Raw genomic sequence first — 17,142 nt, forward strand, 5'->3', positions numbered from 1 at the left:
TGGACCCCAAACCCCACAGACCACAGCCTGCCCCAAACCTTCCCATCATGGTCCCACCTGGTGAGAGAATCCTCTCCCCTCATGGAAAAAGGGCTGGAGACCTCCCTTGGCCCAGGAAAAAGGGAAGGAAAACCCTTCCCTCCTCTCCTCAGGGAAAAAGGGCGGGAAACTTCCCCTCCCCTCACGGAAAGAGGGAGGAAAGTCCTCCATCCCTCACGGAAAAAGGGAAGAAACCCCTCAATCCCTCATGGAAAAGGGCGGCAAACTCCCCCTCCCCTCACGGAAAAAGGGAGGAAACCCTTTCACCCATCATGGAAAAGGGCGGGAAACTCCCCATCCGCTCACGGAAAAAAGGAGGAAATCCACCCCTAATGGAAAAAGAGAGAAAACCCTTCCAGCTCTCACAGAAAAAGGGAGGAAAGTCCTCCATCCCTCAGGGAAAAAAGGGAGGAAACCCCTCCACCCGTCATGGAAAGAGAGAGGAACCCTCTCCACCCCTCACGGAAAAGGGCGGGAAACTCCCCCTCCCCTCACGGTAAAATGGAGGAACCCCGTCCAGCCCTCACGGAAAGAGGGAGGAAAACCCTTCCACCCTTCACGTTAAAACGGAGGAACCCCCTCCACTCCTCACAGTAAAACAGAGGAAGCCCCTCCAGCCCTCACGGAAAAATGGAGGAACAGCCTCCCCCCCTCACAGAAAGAGGGAGGAACCCCCTGCACTCCTCACGGCTCCCGCACAGCTTAAGAGGGGCAGAAAAGTCCCCGCTCCCCTCACAGAAAAGGGAGGAACCCCCTGCACCCCTCACGGATCCCGCACAGCTTAAGAGGGGCAGAAAAGTCCCCGCTCCCCTCAAAGAAAAAGAGAGGAACCCCCTCCCCCCCTCACGGCTCCTGCACAGCTTCAGAGGGGCAGGAACCCCCTGCACCCCTCACGACTCCCGCACAGCTTAAGAGGGGCAGAAAAGTCCCCGCTCCCCTCACAGAAAAAGCGGGAAACCCCCACACAACTCGCGCCCCGCCCCGCGCATGCGCAGTACCAAAAGGAGCTTCCCCCCCCATCCCCCGCCCGCCCTCCCATCACGCTTCCCGCCGCGCGCACGCGCCCCACGCCCGCCGCCCGCCTCAGCCGCCGCCGCCGCTCCGCCCTCACCGCTCCTGCCGCGTCTGTTCCTCTTTCCTCCCGCGGCTGCTCCCCGGTCCTTCCCCGGTGCGTTCCGGTACGGCGGCGGGCGGGAGGGGCCGGGCGGGGCGGCGGGGGGGGAGGCTGTGAGGGGGAGGGGGAGCGGCGCGCGCCGGGGTGGGCGGGGCTGCGCGTGCGCGGCCGCTGCGCCAGGGGGCGGTGACGCCGGGGCTGCGCATGCGCAGTGGCTCGGTGAGGGTTTGTGGTGAATGTAGGATTCAATTTCAAATTACCGCGACTTAAATTAATGGGATTTGAGGGGTTTGTAGGGGTGTGAGCAGCCCTGGGCACCCCCCATAACCCGTCGGTGTGGGAGCCACAGGATCTTCCTGGATCCCCCTGTTTTTGTGTGCACCCCCCCATCTAAACAGCGGTGTGTTTAGGGTATGGGCAACAAATAAACGGCAGAACCTATAAATAAATAACAGGGCGCACAAATAACGAAATGTGTAGAGATTACAGCGCTACGGGCGGGGGGTGTTATAACCCCGGCTGGGGGTGCCCCCCTTTGTGGTGTCCCCGTTTGTCGATTCCCCCCTTTTATGGGGTGTCCCCGTTTTTGGAATGTCCCTGTTAATGGGGTACCCCCGTTTATGTGTCTCCGTTTTTGGGGTGTCCCCGTTTATGGGCATCCTCGTTTATGGTATTCCAGTTTACGATGTCTGCGTTTACGGGTACCCTCTCTTAACGGGATGTCCCTGTTAAAGGGGTGTCCCCGTTAATGGGGTACCCCCGTTAATGGCGTCCCCATCCTGTTTGGGGTGTCCCCGGTAATGGGGTGTCCCTGTTAGTGGTGTCCCCGTTTATAGGGTGTCCCTGTGTTTGGGGTACCCCAATTAATAGGGTGTCCCCGTTAATGGGGTGTCCCTGATAATGGTGTCCCCGCTAATGGGGTGTCCCCATTAACAGGGTGTCCTTGTTAATGGTGTCCCTGTGTTTGGGGTACCCCAATTAATAGGGTGTCCCCGTTAATGGGGTGTCCCTGATAATGGTGTCCCCGCTAATGGGGTGTCCCCATTAACAGGGTGTCCTTGTTAATGGTGTCCCTGTGTTTGGGGTGTCCCCATTAATAGAGTGTCCCTGTTAATAGGGTGTCCCCGTTTCTGGGGTGTCCGCCCGTTAATGGGGTGTCCCCCCGGCAGTTTGGGGTGCCATAGGGCGCTCCTCCAAGGACAAACGGGACATTTATTACTGGCTGGCCAAGGAGGGCAGTGTGGGGTGTCCCCCCGTTTCTGGGGTGTCCCCCCGTTAATGGGGTGTCCCCCGGCAGTTTGGGGTGTCCCCCCGCAGTTTGGGGTGCCATGGGGCGCTCCTCCAAGGACAAACGGGACATTTATTACCGGCTGGCCAAGGAGAGCAGTGTGGGGTGTCCCCCATTAGCGGTGTCCCCGTTTCTGGGGTGTCCCCCCGTTAATGGGGTGTCCCCCCGCAGTTTGGGGTGCCATGGGGCGCTCCTCCAAGGACAAACGGGACATTTATTACCGGCTGGCCAAGGAGGGTGGCTGGAGAGCCCGCAGCGCCTTCAAACTGCTGCAGCTGGAGCAGCGCTTCCAGCTCCTGAGGGGTACGGGGGAGTGGGAATGGGGGGAACTGGGGGGATTGGGGCAATGGGGGGATTGGTGGGATTGGGGGAGATTGGGGCAATGGGGGGAGATTGGGGGAATGGGGGGACTGGGAGGGACTGGGGGGATTGGGGGAATGGGGGGATTGGGGCAATGGGGGGACTGGGAGGGACTGGGAGGGACTGGGGGGACATGGGGGATGGGGGAACTGAGGGGAAAGGGGGGGAATCAGGGGGAGTGGGGGGACTGGGGGAATGGGATGGAATGGGGGGACTGAGGGGAATAGGGGGGAATGGGAGAACTGGAGGAGTGGAGGAATGGGGGGGACTGGGAGGGACTGGGGGAATGGGAGGAATGAGGGGAGCTGGGGGGGACTGGGAGTGAATGGGGGGAATGGGGGGCCTGGGGAAATGGGGGGATTGAGGGTGAATGGGGGGATTGGGAGGGACTGGGGGAATGGGGGAGTGGGGGGAACTGGGGACACTGGTGTAACTGGTGTGACTGGGATCACTGGTCTAACTGGTCTGACTGGGCTCCCAGGGGTCTGGGATCACTGTGTAACTGGTCTAACTGCTGTAACTGGTCTAACTGGTCTAACTGGTTTAACTAACTGGTATAACTGGTGTAACTGGTCTAACTGGTCTCCCAGGGGTCCAGCGGGCCGTGGATCTTTGTGCTGCCCCCGGGAGCTGGAGCCAGGTGCTGAGTCGGCACCTCAGGTGGGACTGGGAGCACTGGGAGCACTGGGGGGCACTGGGGGGCACTGGGAGCACTGGGGGGCACTGGGGGCACTGGGAGCACTGGGGGCACTGGGGGGCACTGGGGGCACTGGGAGCACTGGGGGCACTGGGGGGCACTGGGGGCACTGGGAGCACTGGGAGCACTGGGGGGCACTGGGAGCACTGAGAGCCCCAAACTGGGGGTCTGGGGGTGCTGGTTTTGGGGTCCTAGGCTGGGAATGGGAGCGCTGGGAGCCCCAGCTGGGGGCACTGGGAATACTCCTTTGGGATCTGGCACTGCCAACTGGGTGAACTGGGAGGACTGGGAATCCCAGTTTGGGACTGGGGGGCTCAGGGAGGTTTGGCTGGGGGTCCTGAGGGTCTGGGGGGGCACTGGGGGGGTCCCGGGGTACCCAGCCCCCCCTGCCCCCCCAGGGGCTCCGAGGGCTCCCCAGCCCAGGTGGTGGCCGTGGATCTCCAGGCCATGGCGCCGCTCCCGGGGGTGCTGCAGATCCAGGGGGACATCACCAAGGTGGGGACACCCCCCAAAACCCCCTGAGCCCCCCCCCAAACGTCCTGATCCCCCCCAACCCCCCTAGCTCCCCCAAAACCCCCTGAGCCCCCCCAAACGTCCTGATCCCCCCCAAACCCCCTGAGCTCCCCCAAAAACCCCTCTGAGCCCCCCTGACCCCATTCCTCCTCCCAGACCCCAATTAATCCTCCAGACCCCATTTACCCCCTCTAGACCCCATTACCCCCCACCCAAACCCCATTTCCTCCTCTGCCCCCTGTGCCCCCCAGAGCCCATTCCTGCCCCCATTCCTGCCCCCATTCCTGACCCCATTTCTGGCCCCATTCCTGACCCCATTCCCCCCGTGCCCCCCAGGCCCCCAGACCCCAATAACCCCCCCAGACCCCATTAACCCCGTTCCTGACCCCATTCCTGACCCCATTCCTGACCCTGTTCCTGACCCCATTTCCCCTGTGCCCCCCATTTACCGCTCCCTGATCCCGTTTCGCCCCCAGACCCCATTCCTGACCCCATTCCTGAGCCTCTGACCCCATTCCTGACCCCATTTCCCCCCCATGCCCCCCAGGCCCCCAGTGTTGCTGTTAAGGCACAGTGACCTGGTTCGGGAGGTCCGGCACGGTGACCCAAGGCCCAGGGTCACTCGGTCCAATGCTACACACACCAACGGGGTGGACAGCAAATGGCGTTTATTGAGGGGTCTCAGGGGCATTTATGGACTAAGGGGTTTCTCTACGTCAGACAGGGGTTTGGCTATACTTTCTAGGGTTAGGATGGAGTGGAAAGTTACTGGCATGCATAGGTTAGGGGGGCTACACGTCTGGCTACATTCCAAGGGTGATCCTTATCTATGGGGAGAGGGGCAGAAGGATTCCTGTAATTTTCCGTCACAGCCCGAAATCTTCCGAACGCCTGTCCCTTGCCTACCACACTTCCCCCCCCTCTTTCACAAATGAACGAGGTAGTCTTATACATAGGCACTGAAATGAGGTAGGAGGTTGAGATCTGACTAGGGAAAAGGGTCTTGGGAAACCTGAGTAAGTTTCTGCCAGGCAAGTCTCTCGTGACTGGCAGTGTTCCCTGTTGGATTCACAGTAACTGTTGCTGTCCCATGAACAGGATGCTGGCCCGTTCTAGGCGGGCCTGAACGAATGAGACCAGCTTGTTCAGCAGGCATGGCCCGAAGGTAATAGCTAAAAGCAGCATTGCCAATGGACCTATTAGGGTAGAAATTAGGGTGGTGAGCCATGGTGATTGATTGAACCAGGACTCGAACCAGCCCTGTTGAGCTTCTCTATCTGCTTTCCTTAGGTTTAGCCGATTTCTCAGTTCGGCCATGGAGTCTCTGACGACTCCGGTGTGGTCTGCATAAAAGCAGCATTCCTCTTTCAAGGCAGCACACAGGCCCCCTTGCTGCATGAACAAGAGGTCCAGTTTTCTCCTGTTTTGGAGGACAACCTCTGAGAGTGAGGAAAGGGATTTTTCCAGGGAAGAGATGGATTTCTTGATCCTTTGCAAGTCCTCATCAACTGTCATCTGCAGTTGTGCCAGTCCCTGATGTTGTGTTGCAAGGGCCGAGATGCCTGTGGCAGCGCCGGTAGCTCTTAAACCGAGGAGCATTGCGATGGTGACGCCTGTTATCACCTCTCGTTTGTAGAGCCGGTTGGGTTCCTCGAACAAGCGGTACACCTCTTCTTCTTGGTGATACAGGACTCTGGGGACAATTAGAACTTGGACACAAAAGTCAGTAGAATGGTCGAATTTGTCAAGGAGTACACATGGGCTTACCCCGGATCTGTGACAGACCCACATTCCCGATGCAGCTGGGATCACCCACTGGACCTTCCCTCCCTTAAGTTTGACAAATTCCTTGCAGACGTTGCCCATCTGCTTTGCCAAGGTTGCATTGCCAAAGCATTTGCCCTGGCCCGTAACCTGACTTAGGGTGATACCTCTCCGGGGGGTGTCCCATCTGCATTGGCGTGGATTGTTTGACTTAGAGAAGATGAATGGGAGATCGAAGGCAACACCTTCGTAAAAAGGGGGTTGTGCATCATAGCATAACCAGCATGAATCTGTGAAGTTCGGGTTGGATTGGTTTAACGATAAGAAGGTAGCATTTAACACGCTTAAGAATGGACTGGAGAGGGTTGGTTTGGTTAAGAGATCGGATGGGGAGGCTAGTTTCGACCTCTGTGTTTCGCTGCTAGAACTACCGTTAGCTGCGATCTCTTCCCTGGGTCTACTTACTACTAGAACCGGGTTGGGTCCGACTGATTGGGATATTGAGGCTGGGAGTCTGATAATTTGTATGTTCGCCCAGATGCTGCGGCTAGGGAGATGAGCATACGCTGTCCACACTTTACCTGTGGCCCAGGCATCATGGGTCGGCTGCAGGATTGTCATTACATAACCTGTGCAAGTGTGCTGTTTCAAGCCTCCGGGCATAAGCGCATACCCATCCATGTCATAGTTTGGTTCGATACAGCCGTGTGGAGTGTACTTAATTTGCAGGAACTTATCCGGCTGTTGAGGCGTCCATCTATTGCTTATCACAATAGTTTCACACCCCCAATATCCACAATATCCATGCCCTGGGAAATTACAATAACTTTTTCCTGGGTTGGAAGCAGGGCACCAGTACATCCCAAATACTGTTGTCTCCTGAAACCTGGGGTGCCCTGTATGCATGGGAAAAATGTCTTTTAACCTGAACTCGAAAGATGGGATGTCGGCTGTAACAATTTCTTTGATGACCCCCTCACCTGAGAGATGGCGTAGAACCCACCTGAATGGCTGGTGAGGGTAATGTTTTGTGTCTGCTTGTCCTCCGCCTACTAACTCTAGAAACAAGATTACACAGAGATACCGGTGCTGCTTTAATTTTGATGGCGCGAGCTTCTCAGGTGATGTCGGGTTCCTCGATGGCCTCTCTCTCTTTCCCGGTAGTGGGGCATTTGAGTTTCGGGGACGTCCAATGATCCAGTCCTGCAAACAAAGTCTCACAATTCTCATGAGTTTCTCTATGAAGGTCTGGTTTGATAGATTTGAGTGGACACTATTTAATGTCCCCGTCCTTTTTAACGGCCGCATATCCCCGCCCCGTGAGCACCAATCTCCAACCCTGTTCCCACTCCCCTAGTTCATTTTTGATCACCACCTGTGGGCCTTCCTCTAGCGCCCGAGTGGCCCAGTGTCTCTGAGCAGGACTGTTTGTTTCGTCCCCCTAGGGAATTGATTTAACGCTAGCAGCGCAGTTGCCAGCATGCGCGCCTGGTCACCCGGGGGAATGGCATTGGTGAAGCCTTCTGCCTTTGCTAGCACTTCCAGCTTAGTTTTCAGAGTCTGGTTTGCTCTTTTGACGATGGCTTGCCCGGTGCTGTTGTATGGGATGCCATGCACCAAGGCGATGTTCCATTTTGAGGCGAATGCTTGGACTACCTTTGAGATGAAGTTTGGGCCGATATCTGTTTTGATCTGTTTTGGAACTCCAAGCCATGCCATGGCTGTTAGCCAATGTTGGATGGTCGCTTTGGAATCGGTCTCGAGATGCTGTGTGGCCACAATCATGCTGCTGTACGTATCTACGGTAACCGCGAGCCACGCTCGGGGTTTCAACAGCTGGCATTGTGTAAAGTCTGTTTGCCATATTTCTGAGGCTTTGAGGCCTCTGGGGTTGACGCCACTCGACCACAGTGGCGACTTCTGGCAGTGGGGGCACGTAGCGACGACGTGCTTTGCGTCCACGGTAGAAACCCCGCACCTTTTCGCAAGCGCTTTAGCTCCGATGTGAAGGGATTCGTGCAACTGATGAGCTTCTTTCAGTGTCCATACGCCCTTTGCGGCGGCGGCAGCCTTGTCGTTGCCTATTTGGTAAAATCCTTTGACCGGGTCGTGGCTGTTGACGTGGATGACTGATATGGTGCCTTTCTGTGAATAGAGTGCTTCCTCCATTGGAAGCGTAGGTTGGGCCGCTGGCTGTTTGGGAAGACGATGGAGAAGGCGAAACGCTCCTTGTCGTCTTCGTGCAGGGGAATAGAAAAGAAGCAGTCTTTGATGTCGAGCACTGCACAGGGTTGTCCTTTCGGTATCACAGAGTTCATGGGCAGCGAAGTTTGCACGGGGCCCATAGGCTGGATTCTCTTGTTCACTTCTCGCAAGTCGTGCAGGAGTCGAAAGCCTTCACCAGACTGCTTAGGTATTACGAAGATCGGAGTGTTCCATGGACTTGTGGAGGGTTCTATATGATTCTTGTGTAATTCACGGCTAACTAACTCAATGAGGGCAGTCATTCAAGGCGTTGACAAGGGCCACTGTTTGACCCACACTGGGTCGGCTGATTTCCAAGTCAGCTTGATGGGCAATGGCGGGTACGCGACAGTGGCCCTTAGAATAAATTTGCCACCCTAACATCCAGCAGGGCTAGGGCATCCCTCCCTAGCAAGGGTGGGCAGTCCGACATCACATATGCAGTGAGGGTGATAGTTCTTCCCGGTCCTCTCTCGGTGCAGAGGGTTATTGCCACGGGTTGGGTGCTCTTGTGGGCTCGGGACAGCCCTCCAACTCCGCCCACCATGGGGGCTACTTCTAGCTTCCCTGGTCGAGGCCAATGTATGTCTGGGATGACGGTGACATCTGACCCTGTGTCCACCCAAAAGGGAAGGCAGATGGCCGAGTCGTCGGAGCTGTTGTGGAGACGACACACTGCCCACACGATCAGTGGGTGTTTCCCCACCTTCGCGGCGAAGGCCACCCATGGGTCCCGTTCCCATGCTTTCATGGCCAAAGCCACCCAGGGGCCTCGGCCCCAGGGAGCTGTTCTTGGTATTCCTGAGGTGCAGATGGGTTCGGTTGAGCCATTGGCTGGGCGACAAAGTTGGTCATTCCCTGAGAGGGTGGAGGTGGTGGGTATGAAAGCCCTGTGCCCCACTGGGGGTTGCTGTAGCTGGGCCGCTGCATGTTCCAGGTGGGAGGAGGCTGGATACGGCCCGGCTGCCCCCTCCCTCTCCCGTTTCCCTGATGCCTGGATCTGCATTCCTTAGCTAAATGCCCTTTCTTTCCACATGCCCAGCATGGTCCCCTAGGTCTCCCCTGGCATGGTGGAGCAGCTGCTGGTGGGCGCCCTGACTGGGGGCAGTTTGTTGCCACGTGCCCAGCTTGGCCACACTTAAAGCATGCCATGACACTCGTTATTGCAGTGTGAACTGCTGCTTGAATGGGAGCTAGGTGTTCTTCCTTTGCAACGTGTCTGATCATGGCAGCTCGATTAGACCCTTGCGGCAGTGATCTTAAAATGTCTTTGGTGGCTGAGTTGCATTGCTGGCGTAGGCACTCTGCCAGCACAGGACCCTTTGCCTCTGAGGGTAGTGTTGAGGAGTCCAAGGCAGCCTGTAAACGATCCACAAACTGAGTGAAGCTTTCACTCTCACTCTGCTTTATTGTGGACCAAGGCGACGGTTTGGCTATTACTTTGGAAGCAACACGGATGGCTTCTCGGGCAGCACGGGTTGTTGTCATAACCTCATGTGCCCGCAAGCCCTCAGCCTGTGCCTGAGGGGTGATCATTGTAGGGTCTGTGCCCATTAGCCTCTGTATGCTGGAGCCGTGCAGTGGATGGTCTGCCCCTGTTACCAGGGCCAGCTGCTTAATACAGTTATCCTCCCATTCCTGCTTAAAAACGATCATCCCTGCCCCATCAAAAATCATTCTGCAAGTCTGCCTAATATCAAAAGGTAACATGTCATCCCCTCCAAAAACGCTGGAAACCATGGCAGAATTAATTCCCCTATCTGCAATTGCTTTAATAATTGCCTGCATGTCTTTCGGGTTTACCGGGGAATAGGTCCTTTGATTCCCGCCGGCTCCCCCCACCCGAACGGGGAACACCAGTTTCGCCGACGGCGTCCATTCAGCACACGCTATTTTTATTTTCCGCCAGTCCTGTAAGCGGAGTTCGATCTTTCTCCGATATCCCCTTCACCCATGCAGGAGCGCTGTGGCCAGTGACCTTGTATGCCGCTGCTCTCCTTCTGTTAAAACCCGAATCCGAGTCGGAACTCCCCGATCCCCTCTCGAGCTCGGAGCTCGAGTCCGAGTCCGAGCCGGAAGTCGACTGCCCGGACATTTCCGGGCTGCTCTGCCTTTTTCTCGGGCTCCGACCCCGCCCCTTCTTGCGGGGGTCGGGCCGTTCCCTCCCCCTGGGGTCCCCCCGCCTCCTGCTGGGGGAGGTCCTTGCCCTATAAGGACCTAAAGTGAACTGAGCGCTCTGATTGGCCTTACGCTCCTCCGCGGGGGCCGCCCCGTCCCCCCGCTCGCCCGCGCATGCGTTGTTAGCAGGCTGACTGCATTTCCGCCCCCCGTGTTTCCCTTTCCGCCCTGAACACGCGGTTCGGCGCCATTTTCAAATGCATACGGAGGGGGTGCGCTTTTATCCACCCCGTCGGGGTCCGGCGATTTCGCCGCCTCCCGCGCTTCCTCCGTTAACCCCCGCCAAAACACCCACGCGTGTTTCCCCCCCTCTGATGGTGAAGCGGTCTGCTCGGGGGAATCCGGCGCTCGCGGTTCCGCGGTGCCGATCTGATCGAAGCCCTCCGCGGTCTGCGTTGCCGCGCCCACCCCCAACTGCGGCGTGGCTAATAACCAAGCCTGCATGGCTTTCCAGGTCTCCTGCTCTTCTCTAGCTTTCTGCAGAGCCTGCACGACTCTGCCTCATGACTTTAGAGCTTTCCCCGAGCCTGAGGACATAGTTTCCTCAGCTAAAACCTTTGTACAAGTATCCCATATCTCCGAATGGAGAATATCCACCGGGCTGTCTATCGCCCCCAGCTTAATAAGTCTCGGTATAGCAAGACATAAATCTTTTAGCTTACAATCAATCCCCCATTGAGCATGCATCTGAGTTACGACCTTCGCTATGGCTTCCATGGTCCACGCTGCTCCGGGGGCAGCTGCCCCGCTGCCCTAGGCCTGCTGTGCAGCCGCCGGTCCCGTGTCCAGGCGAAATCCCGAACTCCGGGCGCTGCGATTGTCCCGGGGGTTTCGGCACCAGATGTCGCCGTTACGGCGTGGCGACCTGGTTCGGGAGGTCGGGCACGGTGACCCAAGGCCCAGGGTCACTCGGTCCAATGCTACACACACCAACGGGGTGGACAGCAAATGGCGTTTATTGAGGGGTCTCAGGGGCATTTATGGACTAAGGGGTTTCTCTACGTCAGACAGGGGTTTGGCTATACTTTCTAGGGTTAGGATGGAGTGGAAAGTTACTGGCATCTATAGGTTAGGGGGGCTACATGTTTGGCTACATTCCAAGGGTGATCCTTATCTATGGGGAGAGGGGTAGAAGGATTCCTGTAATTTTCCGTCACAGCCCGAAATCTTCCGTCCCTTACCTACCACACCCCAGATCCTATTAATCCCCCTGCCCCCATTCCCCCTGTGCCCCCCAGACCCCATTAACCCCTTCCTGCCCCCATTCCCCCCATGTCCCCCAGACCCTATTGACCCCCAGACCCCATTCCTGACGCTGTTCCTGACCCCCTTCCTGCCCCCATTTCCCCCGTGCTCCCAAACACAATTAACCCTTTCCTACCCCACTCCCCAGACCCCAATAACCCCCCCAGACCCCATTAACCCCTTCCTGCCCCTATTCCTGACCCTGTTCCTGACCCCATTTCCCCTGTGCCCCCCATTTACCCCTCCCTGATCCCATTTTGCCCCCAGACCCCATTCCTGACCCCATTCCTGAGCCCCTGCCCCCATTTCTGGCCCCATTTCTGCCCCCATTTCCCCCCCGTGCCCCCCAGACCCCATTAACCCCTTCCTGCCCCCATTCCTGACTCCATTCCCCCCATGCCCCCAAACACAATTAACCCTTTCCTGCCCCCACTCCCCCCAGGCCCCAATAACCCCCCCAGACCCTATTAACCCCTTCCTGCCCCCACTCCCCCCAGGCCCCCAGACCCCAATAACCCCCCCAGACCCTATTAACCCCTTCCTGCCCCATTCCCCCCATGCCCCCCAGACCCTATTGACCCCCAGACCCCATTAACCCCTTCCTGCCCCCATTCTCCCTGTGCCCCCAGATCCCATTAACCCCTTCCTGCCCCCATTCCCCCTGTGCTCCCAGACCCTATTAACCCCCCAGACCCCATTCCTGACCCCCTTCCTGCCCCCATTCCCCCCGTGCTCCCCAGACCCCAATAACCCCTCCCAGATCCCATTAACCCCTTCCTGCCCCCATTGCTGCCCCCCAGGCCTCCACGGCTCAGGAGATCCGGCGCCACTTCGAGGGGCACCCGGCTGACCTGGTGGTCTGTGATGGGGCCCCTGACGGTGAGTTTGGGGGGGCTGGGCCTGAGGAGGCACCTGAACCCCCTAAAAACCCTAAAAAAACCCCCCAAAAAACCCCTGACCCCCAAACTGCCCCCACAGTAACGGGGCTGCACGACCTCGACGAGTACATCCAGGCCCAGCTGCTGCTGGCAGTAAGTGTGGGGGTTCAGCCCCCCAAAATCCCCCCTCCACAACCTCCTGGGGACCCCCCCAGAGCCCCCCCAAATCCCCTTTTGGGCTCTCCCCTCCTTCAGGCACTGAACATCACCACCCACGTCCTGAAGAAAGGCGGCACCTTCGTGGCCAAGGTGAGGAGTCCCTGAGGGGATCCCTTCAAAATGAGGGGGGGTCTGGAGCCCCCCCACCCTCAAAAAGGGGGCGCTGACCCCGCTGCCCCCCCAGATTTTCCGGGGCAAGGACGTGACCCTGCTCTACTCCCAACTGCGCCTCTTCTTCCCCGACGTCACCTGCGCCAAGCCCCGCAGCAGCCGCAACTCCAGCATCGGTGGGAGCCCCCCCAAACCCCCGGGGACCCCCCCTGAGTGTGGGGGACCCCCCCCTGAGTTTGGGGGACCCCTCCCGACCCCCTCTTTTGGCAGAGGCCTTCGTGGTGTGCCGTGGGTACAGCCCCCCCGAGGGCTTCGTGCCCAGCATGGAGAATCCCCTGCTGGAGCCCGAGGCGGGTGAGCGGCACTGGGGGCAGCTTGGGGGGCCCTGATGGGATTTTGGGGGTCCCTGATGGGATTTTGGGGTGTCTGGGGGTCCCTGGGAGATGCCTGGGGACATTCTGAGGGGTCCTGGATGGGATTTGGGGGTCCCTGGCAGGGATTTTAGGGGTTCCTGATGGGATTTTGGGGGTCCCTGATGGGATTTTGGGGTGGCTGGGGGTCACTGGGAGTGTCTGGGGACATTCTGAGGGGTCCCTGGAGAGATATTGGGGCTTCCAGGCAGGATCTTGGGGTGTCTGGGGACATTCTGAGGGGTCCTGGAGGGGATTTGGGGGTCCCTGATGGGATTCTGGGGATCCCTGATGGTATTTTGGGGTGGCTGGGGGTCACTGGGAGATGCCTGGGGACATTCTGAGGGGTCCTGGGAGGGATCTGGGGGTCCCTGATGGGATTTTGGGGTGTCTGGGAGTGACATTGGGAGGTGTCTGGGGACACTCTGAGGGGTCCTAGGGGGGATTTGGGGGTCCCTGATGGGATTTTGGGCATCCCTGGCAGGATTTTGGGGTGTCTGGGGGTCGTTGGGAGGTATCTGGGGACATTCTGAGGGGTCCTGGAGAGGATTTGGGGGTCCCTGATGGGATTTTGGGGTGTCTGGGGACATTCTGAGGGGTCCTAGGGGGGATTCAGGGGTCCCTGATGGGATTTTGGGGTGTCTGGGAGTCACTGGGAGGTGTCTGGGGACATTCAGAGGGGTCCTGGGAGGGATCTGGGGGTCCCTGATGGGATTTTGGGGGGCCCTGATGGGATTTTGGGGTGGCTGGGGGTCACTGGGAGTGTCTGGGGACATTCTGAGGGGTCCCTGGAGAGATATTGGGGCTTCCAGGCAGGATCTTGGGGTGTCTGGGGACATTCTGAGGGGTCCTGGGAGGGATTTGGGGGTCCCTGATGGGATTTTGGCCATCCCTGGCAGGATTTTGGGGTGGCTGGGGGTCGTTGGGAGGTGTCTGGGGACATTCAGAGGGGTCCTGGAGGGGATTTGGGGGTCCCTGATGGGATTTTGGGGTGGCTGGGGGTCACTGGGAGATGCCTGGGGACATTCAGAGGGGTCCTGGGAGGGATCTGGGGGTCCCTGATGGGATTTTGGGGGTCCCTGATGGGATTTTGGGGTGTCTGGGGGTGCTTGTGAGGTCTCTTGGGATATTTTGGGGCTCCCTGAGGGGATTTTGGGGTCTCTGAGGGCCATTGGGGGATCCCTGTTGGTTTGTCGGGGGCAATTGGGGCCCATGAGGATTTGGGGTGCCCCAGTGTCCCCCCAGTTGGATTTGGGGTGCTCCAATGGTATTTGGGATACTCATTGGTATTTGGGGTGTCCCCGGTGGTATTTGGGGTGCTCCAATGGTATTTGGGGTGCCCCCAATGATATTAGGGGTACCCAGTGGGATTTGGGGTGTGCCCAGTGGGATTTGGGGTGTGCCTAATGGGATTTGGGGTGCCCAGTGGGATTTGGGGTGCCCCCAATGGGATTTGGGGTACCCAATGGTATTATGGGTGCCCATGGGATTTGGGGTTCCCCCAGTGTTCTTTGGGGTGCCCAGTGGTATTTAGGGTGCCCCCAATGGTATTTGGGATACCCAATGGGATTTGGGGTGCCCCCAGTGGTATTTGGGGTGCCCCCAGTGGGATTTGGGGGGTACCCAATGGTATTATGGGTGCCCATGGTATTTGGGGTGCCCCCAGTGGTATTTGGGGTGCCCCCAATGGGATTTGGGGCGCCCCCAGTGGGATTTGGGGCGCCCCCAATGGTATTTGGGGCGCCCAGTGGGAATTGGGGTGCCCCCGATGTTCTCTGGGGTGCCCAATGTTCTCGGGGGTGCCCCAATGTTATCTGGGGTGCCCCCAATGGTATTTGGGGTGCCCCCCATGGTATTTGGGGTTTCCAATGTTCTCTGGGGTGCCCCAATGTTCTCTGGGGTGCCCCCAATGGTATTTGGGGTGCCAGTGGGATTTGGGGTGCCCCCAATGATATTTGGGGTGCCCCCCATGTTCTCTGGGGTGCCCCCAATGATATTTGGGGTGCCCCCCATGTTCTCTGGGGTTCCCAATGTTCTCTGGGCGCCCAGGGCTGGCCCTGTCCGGTCTCTCGGGCCCCTCCAGGGTCATCGTTCCCTTCGTGGCCTGCGGGGACCTGAGCGCCTTCGACCCCGACCGCACCTACCCCCTGCAGGTAGGGACTGACTGGGGAAACTGGGATGGGGAACTGGGAATGGGATGGGAAACTGGGAATGGGAAACTGGGACTGGGGAAACTGGGACTGGGGGAATGGGACTAGGAATGGGAGAGGCTGGGAATGGGACTGGGGGGACTGGGAATGGGAATGGGATGGACTGGGGCAGCTCCTGGAGCCACTGGGAGGGACTGGGCTGTATTGGGAGGGACTGGGCCATACTGGGAGGAACTGGGAGGTGCAGGGCCATACTGGGAAGGAGTGGGCCATACTGGGGGGCCATACTGGTCCATACTGGAAGGTTCCATCCCGCCCTGTCCCCCCCCAGCTGGAGCCCTCCCGGCCGTACCATTACACGCCCCCCCCCGCCCCCCCCATCGCGCCCCCCTACGCCCGGGCCTGCAGCCTGCGCCGGGGGGGGAACCCGGGAACGGGCACGGGGACACCCCCGGGGGGACACCCAGAGCACCGGGACCGGAGGGGCGGGCAAGGAGCCACGAGGGAGACGGGTGTGCAAGGAGCCACGAGGGAGATGGGTGTGCAAGGAGCCACGAGGGAGACGAGTGTGCAAGGAACCACGAGGGAGATGGGTGTGCAAGGAACCACGAGGGAGACGAGTGTGCAAGGAACCCTGTGTGAGATGGGTGTGCAAGGAGCCACGAGGGAGATGGGCGTGCAAGGAACCATGAGGGAGACGGGTGTGCAAGGAACCACGAGGGAGACGAGTGTGCAAGGAACCATGAGGGAGATGGGTGTGCAAGGAGCCCTGTGTGAGATGGGTGTGCAAGGAACCACGAGTGAGATGGGCGTGCAAGGAGCCTTGTGTGAGATGGGTGTGCAAGGAGCCCCCCAGGAGGAACAGGAAGGAGCCCCATGGGGAGAGATGAGCGTGCAAGGAGCCCCGAGTGAGGGGCACAGAGCCTGGTGTGAGAGGGGTGTGCAAGGAGCCCCCCAGGAAGAGACAAGCGTGCAAGGACCCACATATGAGGGGGAGGGACCCTCGTGTGAGAGGGGCGTGCAAGGATCCGTGTGTGGGATGGGTGTGCAAGGAGCCCCTCAGGAGGAGATGGGTGTGCAAGGACCCCCGTGCAAGGGGGAAGGAGCCCCGTGTGAGGAACTGCGCCAGCTCCGTCTTTTGGACTGAAACGTGGGTGTGCAAGGTTCCGTGGGTGTGCAAGGGCTCCCGTGGGTGTGCAAGGTTCCGTGGGTGTGCAAGGTTCCGTGGGTGTGCAAGGGCTCCCGGGGGCTGCAAGGGCTCTCGTGGGTGTGCAGGGCTCCCGTGGGTGTGCAAGGCTCCCATGAGTGTGCAGGGCTCCCGTGGGTGTGCAAGGCTCCCATGGGTGTGCAAGGCTCCCAGGGGTGTGCAAGGGCTCCCATGAGTGTGCAAGGGTGAGTGTGCAAGGATTCCCGTGGGTGTGCAAGGCTCCCATGGGTGTGCAAGGCTCCCAGGGGTGTGCAAGGGTGGGATTCCCGTGGGTGTGCAAGGTGAGTGTGCAAGGATTCCCGTGAGTGTGCAAGGGTCCCATGAGTGTGCAAGGCCCCCCAGGAGCCTCCCCTTGCACGCGCGTGTGACCCCCCCAATAAACCCCCCCTGCTCCAGTCCCGGGGCTGCGGCGCCTTTATTGCAATGGAGGGGGGCTGGGGGATTGGGGGGCACCCCAGGTTTGGGGGGACCCTCGGGGGTTTGGGGTGAACTCGAGCATTGGGGGCACCCCAAATCTGGGGGTCTGGGGGGATTTGGGGGACCCCAGGTTTGGGGGGACCCTTTGGGGGCCCCTTGGGGTCTGTGAGAAGTCCTGGGAGGGGTTTGGGGGGATCCTGGGGGATTTGGGGCACCCCTGGGTTTTGGGGGTGCTGAGGGGGTTTGGGGGGGATATTGGGGGTGATCCCCCTGGGTTTTGGGGGTGCTGGGGGATTTTGGGGGACCCC

General features: G+C 59.2%; 2 protein-coding genes across 6 annotated transcripts in view; one reads left to right on the forward strand and one right to left on the reverse strand.

Moving 5' to 3' along the window:
* GPKOW (G-patch domain and KOW motifs) overlaps nucleotides 1–1,244 on the reverse strand; it is a 29,852-nt gene extending 28,608 nt beyond the window's left edge. Inside the window, exon 1 of the mRNA XM_066570430.1 lies at nucleotides 1,151–1,244. The gene's annotated coding sequence lies outside the window, so the exon portion shown is untranslated. The remainder of the gene's footprint in view (nucleotides 1–1,150) is intronic.
* Nucleotides 1,095–16,812, forward strand: FTSJ1 (FtsJ RNA 2'-O-methyltransferase 1). Of its 5 annotated transcripts, none has more exons than XM_066570424.1 (11): nucleotides 1,095–1,217; nucleotides 2,613–2,744; nucleotides 3,392–3,461; nucleotides 3,897–3,993; nucleotides 12,243–12,321; nucleotides 12,421–12,473; nucleotides 12,576–12,629; nucleotides 12,724–12,826; nucleotides 12,921–13,004; nucleotides 15,110–15,213; nucleotides 15,542–16,812. In XM_066570424.1, exons 2-11 carry the CDS (start codon nucleotides 2,624–2,626, stop codon nucleotides 16,355–16,357), a joined length of 1,581 nt encoding a protein of 526 aa, XP_066426521.1. In that variant the 5' UTR covers nucleotides 1,095–1,217; nucleotides 2,613–2,623; the 3' UTR covers nucleotides 16,358–16,812. The 5 variants fall into 5 exon arrangements, 3 of the variants coding, with proteins under 3 accessions (XP_066426521.1, XP_066426520.1, XP_066426519.1); XM_066570423.1 differs by having other exon boundaries at nucleotides 1,098–1,207; XR_010785496.1 differs by lacking the exon at nucleotides 1,095–1,217 and having other exon boundaries at nucleotides 2,592–2,744; nucleotides 15,542–16,635; nucleotides 16,699–16,812.
* The last annotated feature ends 330 nt before the right edge of the window (nucleotides 16,813–17,142 follow it).

Source organism: Molothrus aeneus, unplaced genomic scaffold, assembly GCF_037042795.1.
Source record: "Molothrus aeneus isolate 106 unplaced genomic scaffold, BPBGC_Maene_1.0 scaffold_30, whole genome shotgun sequence".
In the NCBI taxonomy this organism is placed as follows: domain Eukaryota; kingdom Metazoa; phylum Chordata; class Aves; order Passeriformes; family Icteridae; genus Molothrus; species Molothrus aeneus.

What these genes read in the sequence shown, in the direction of transcription:
- FTSJ1 (XM_066570422.1), top strand. Translation starts at nt 2,594, where the DNA reads ATGGGGTGTCCCCCCGCAGTTTGGGGTGCCATGGGGCGCTCCTCCAAG. An exon ending in GTGCTGAGTCGGCACCTCAG is followed by an intron (nt 3,462 to 3,896) that starts GTGGGACTGGGA and finishes CTGCCCCCCCAG; the next exon opens with GGGCTCCGAGGGCTCCCCAG. An exon ending in TCCAGGGGGACATCACCAAG is followed by an intron (nt 3,994 to 12,242) that starts GTGGGGACACCC and finishes GCTGCCCCCCAG; the next exon opens with GCCTCCACGGCTCAGGAGAT.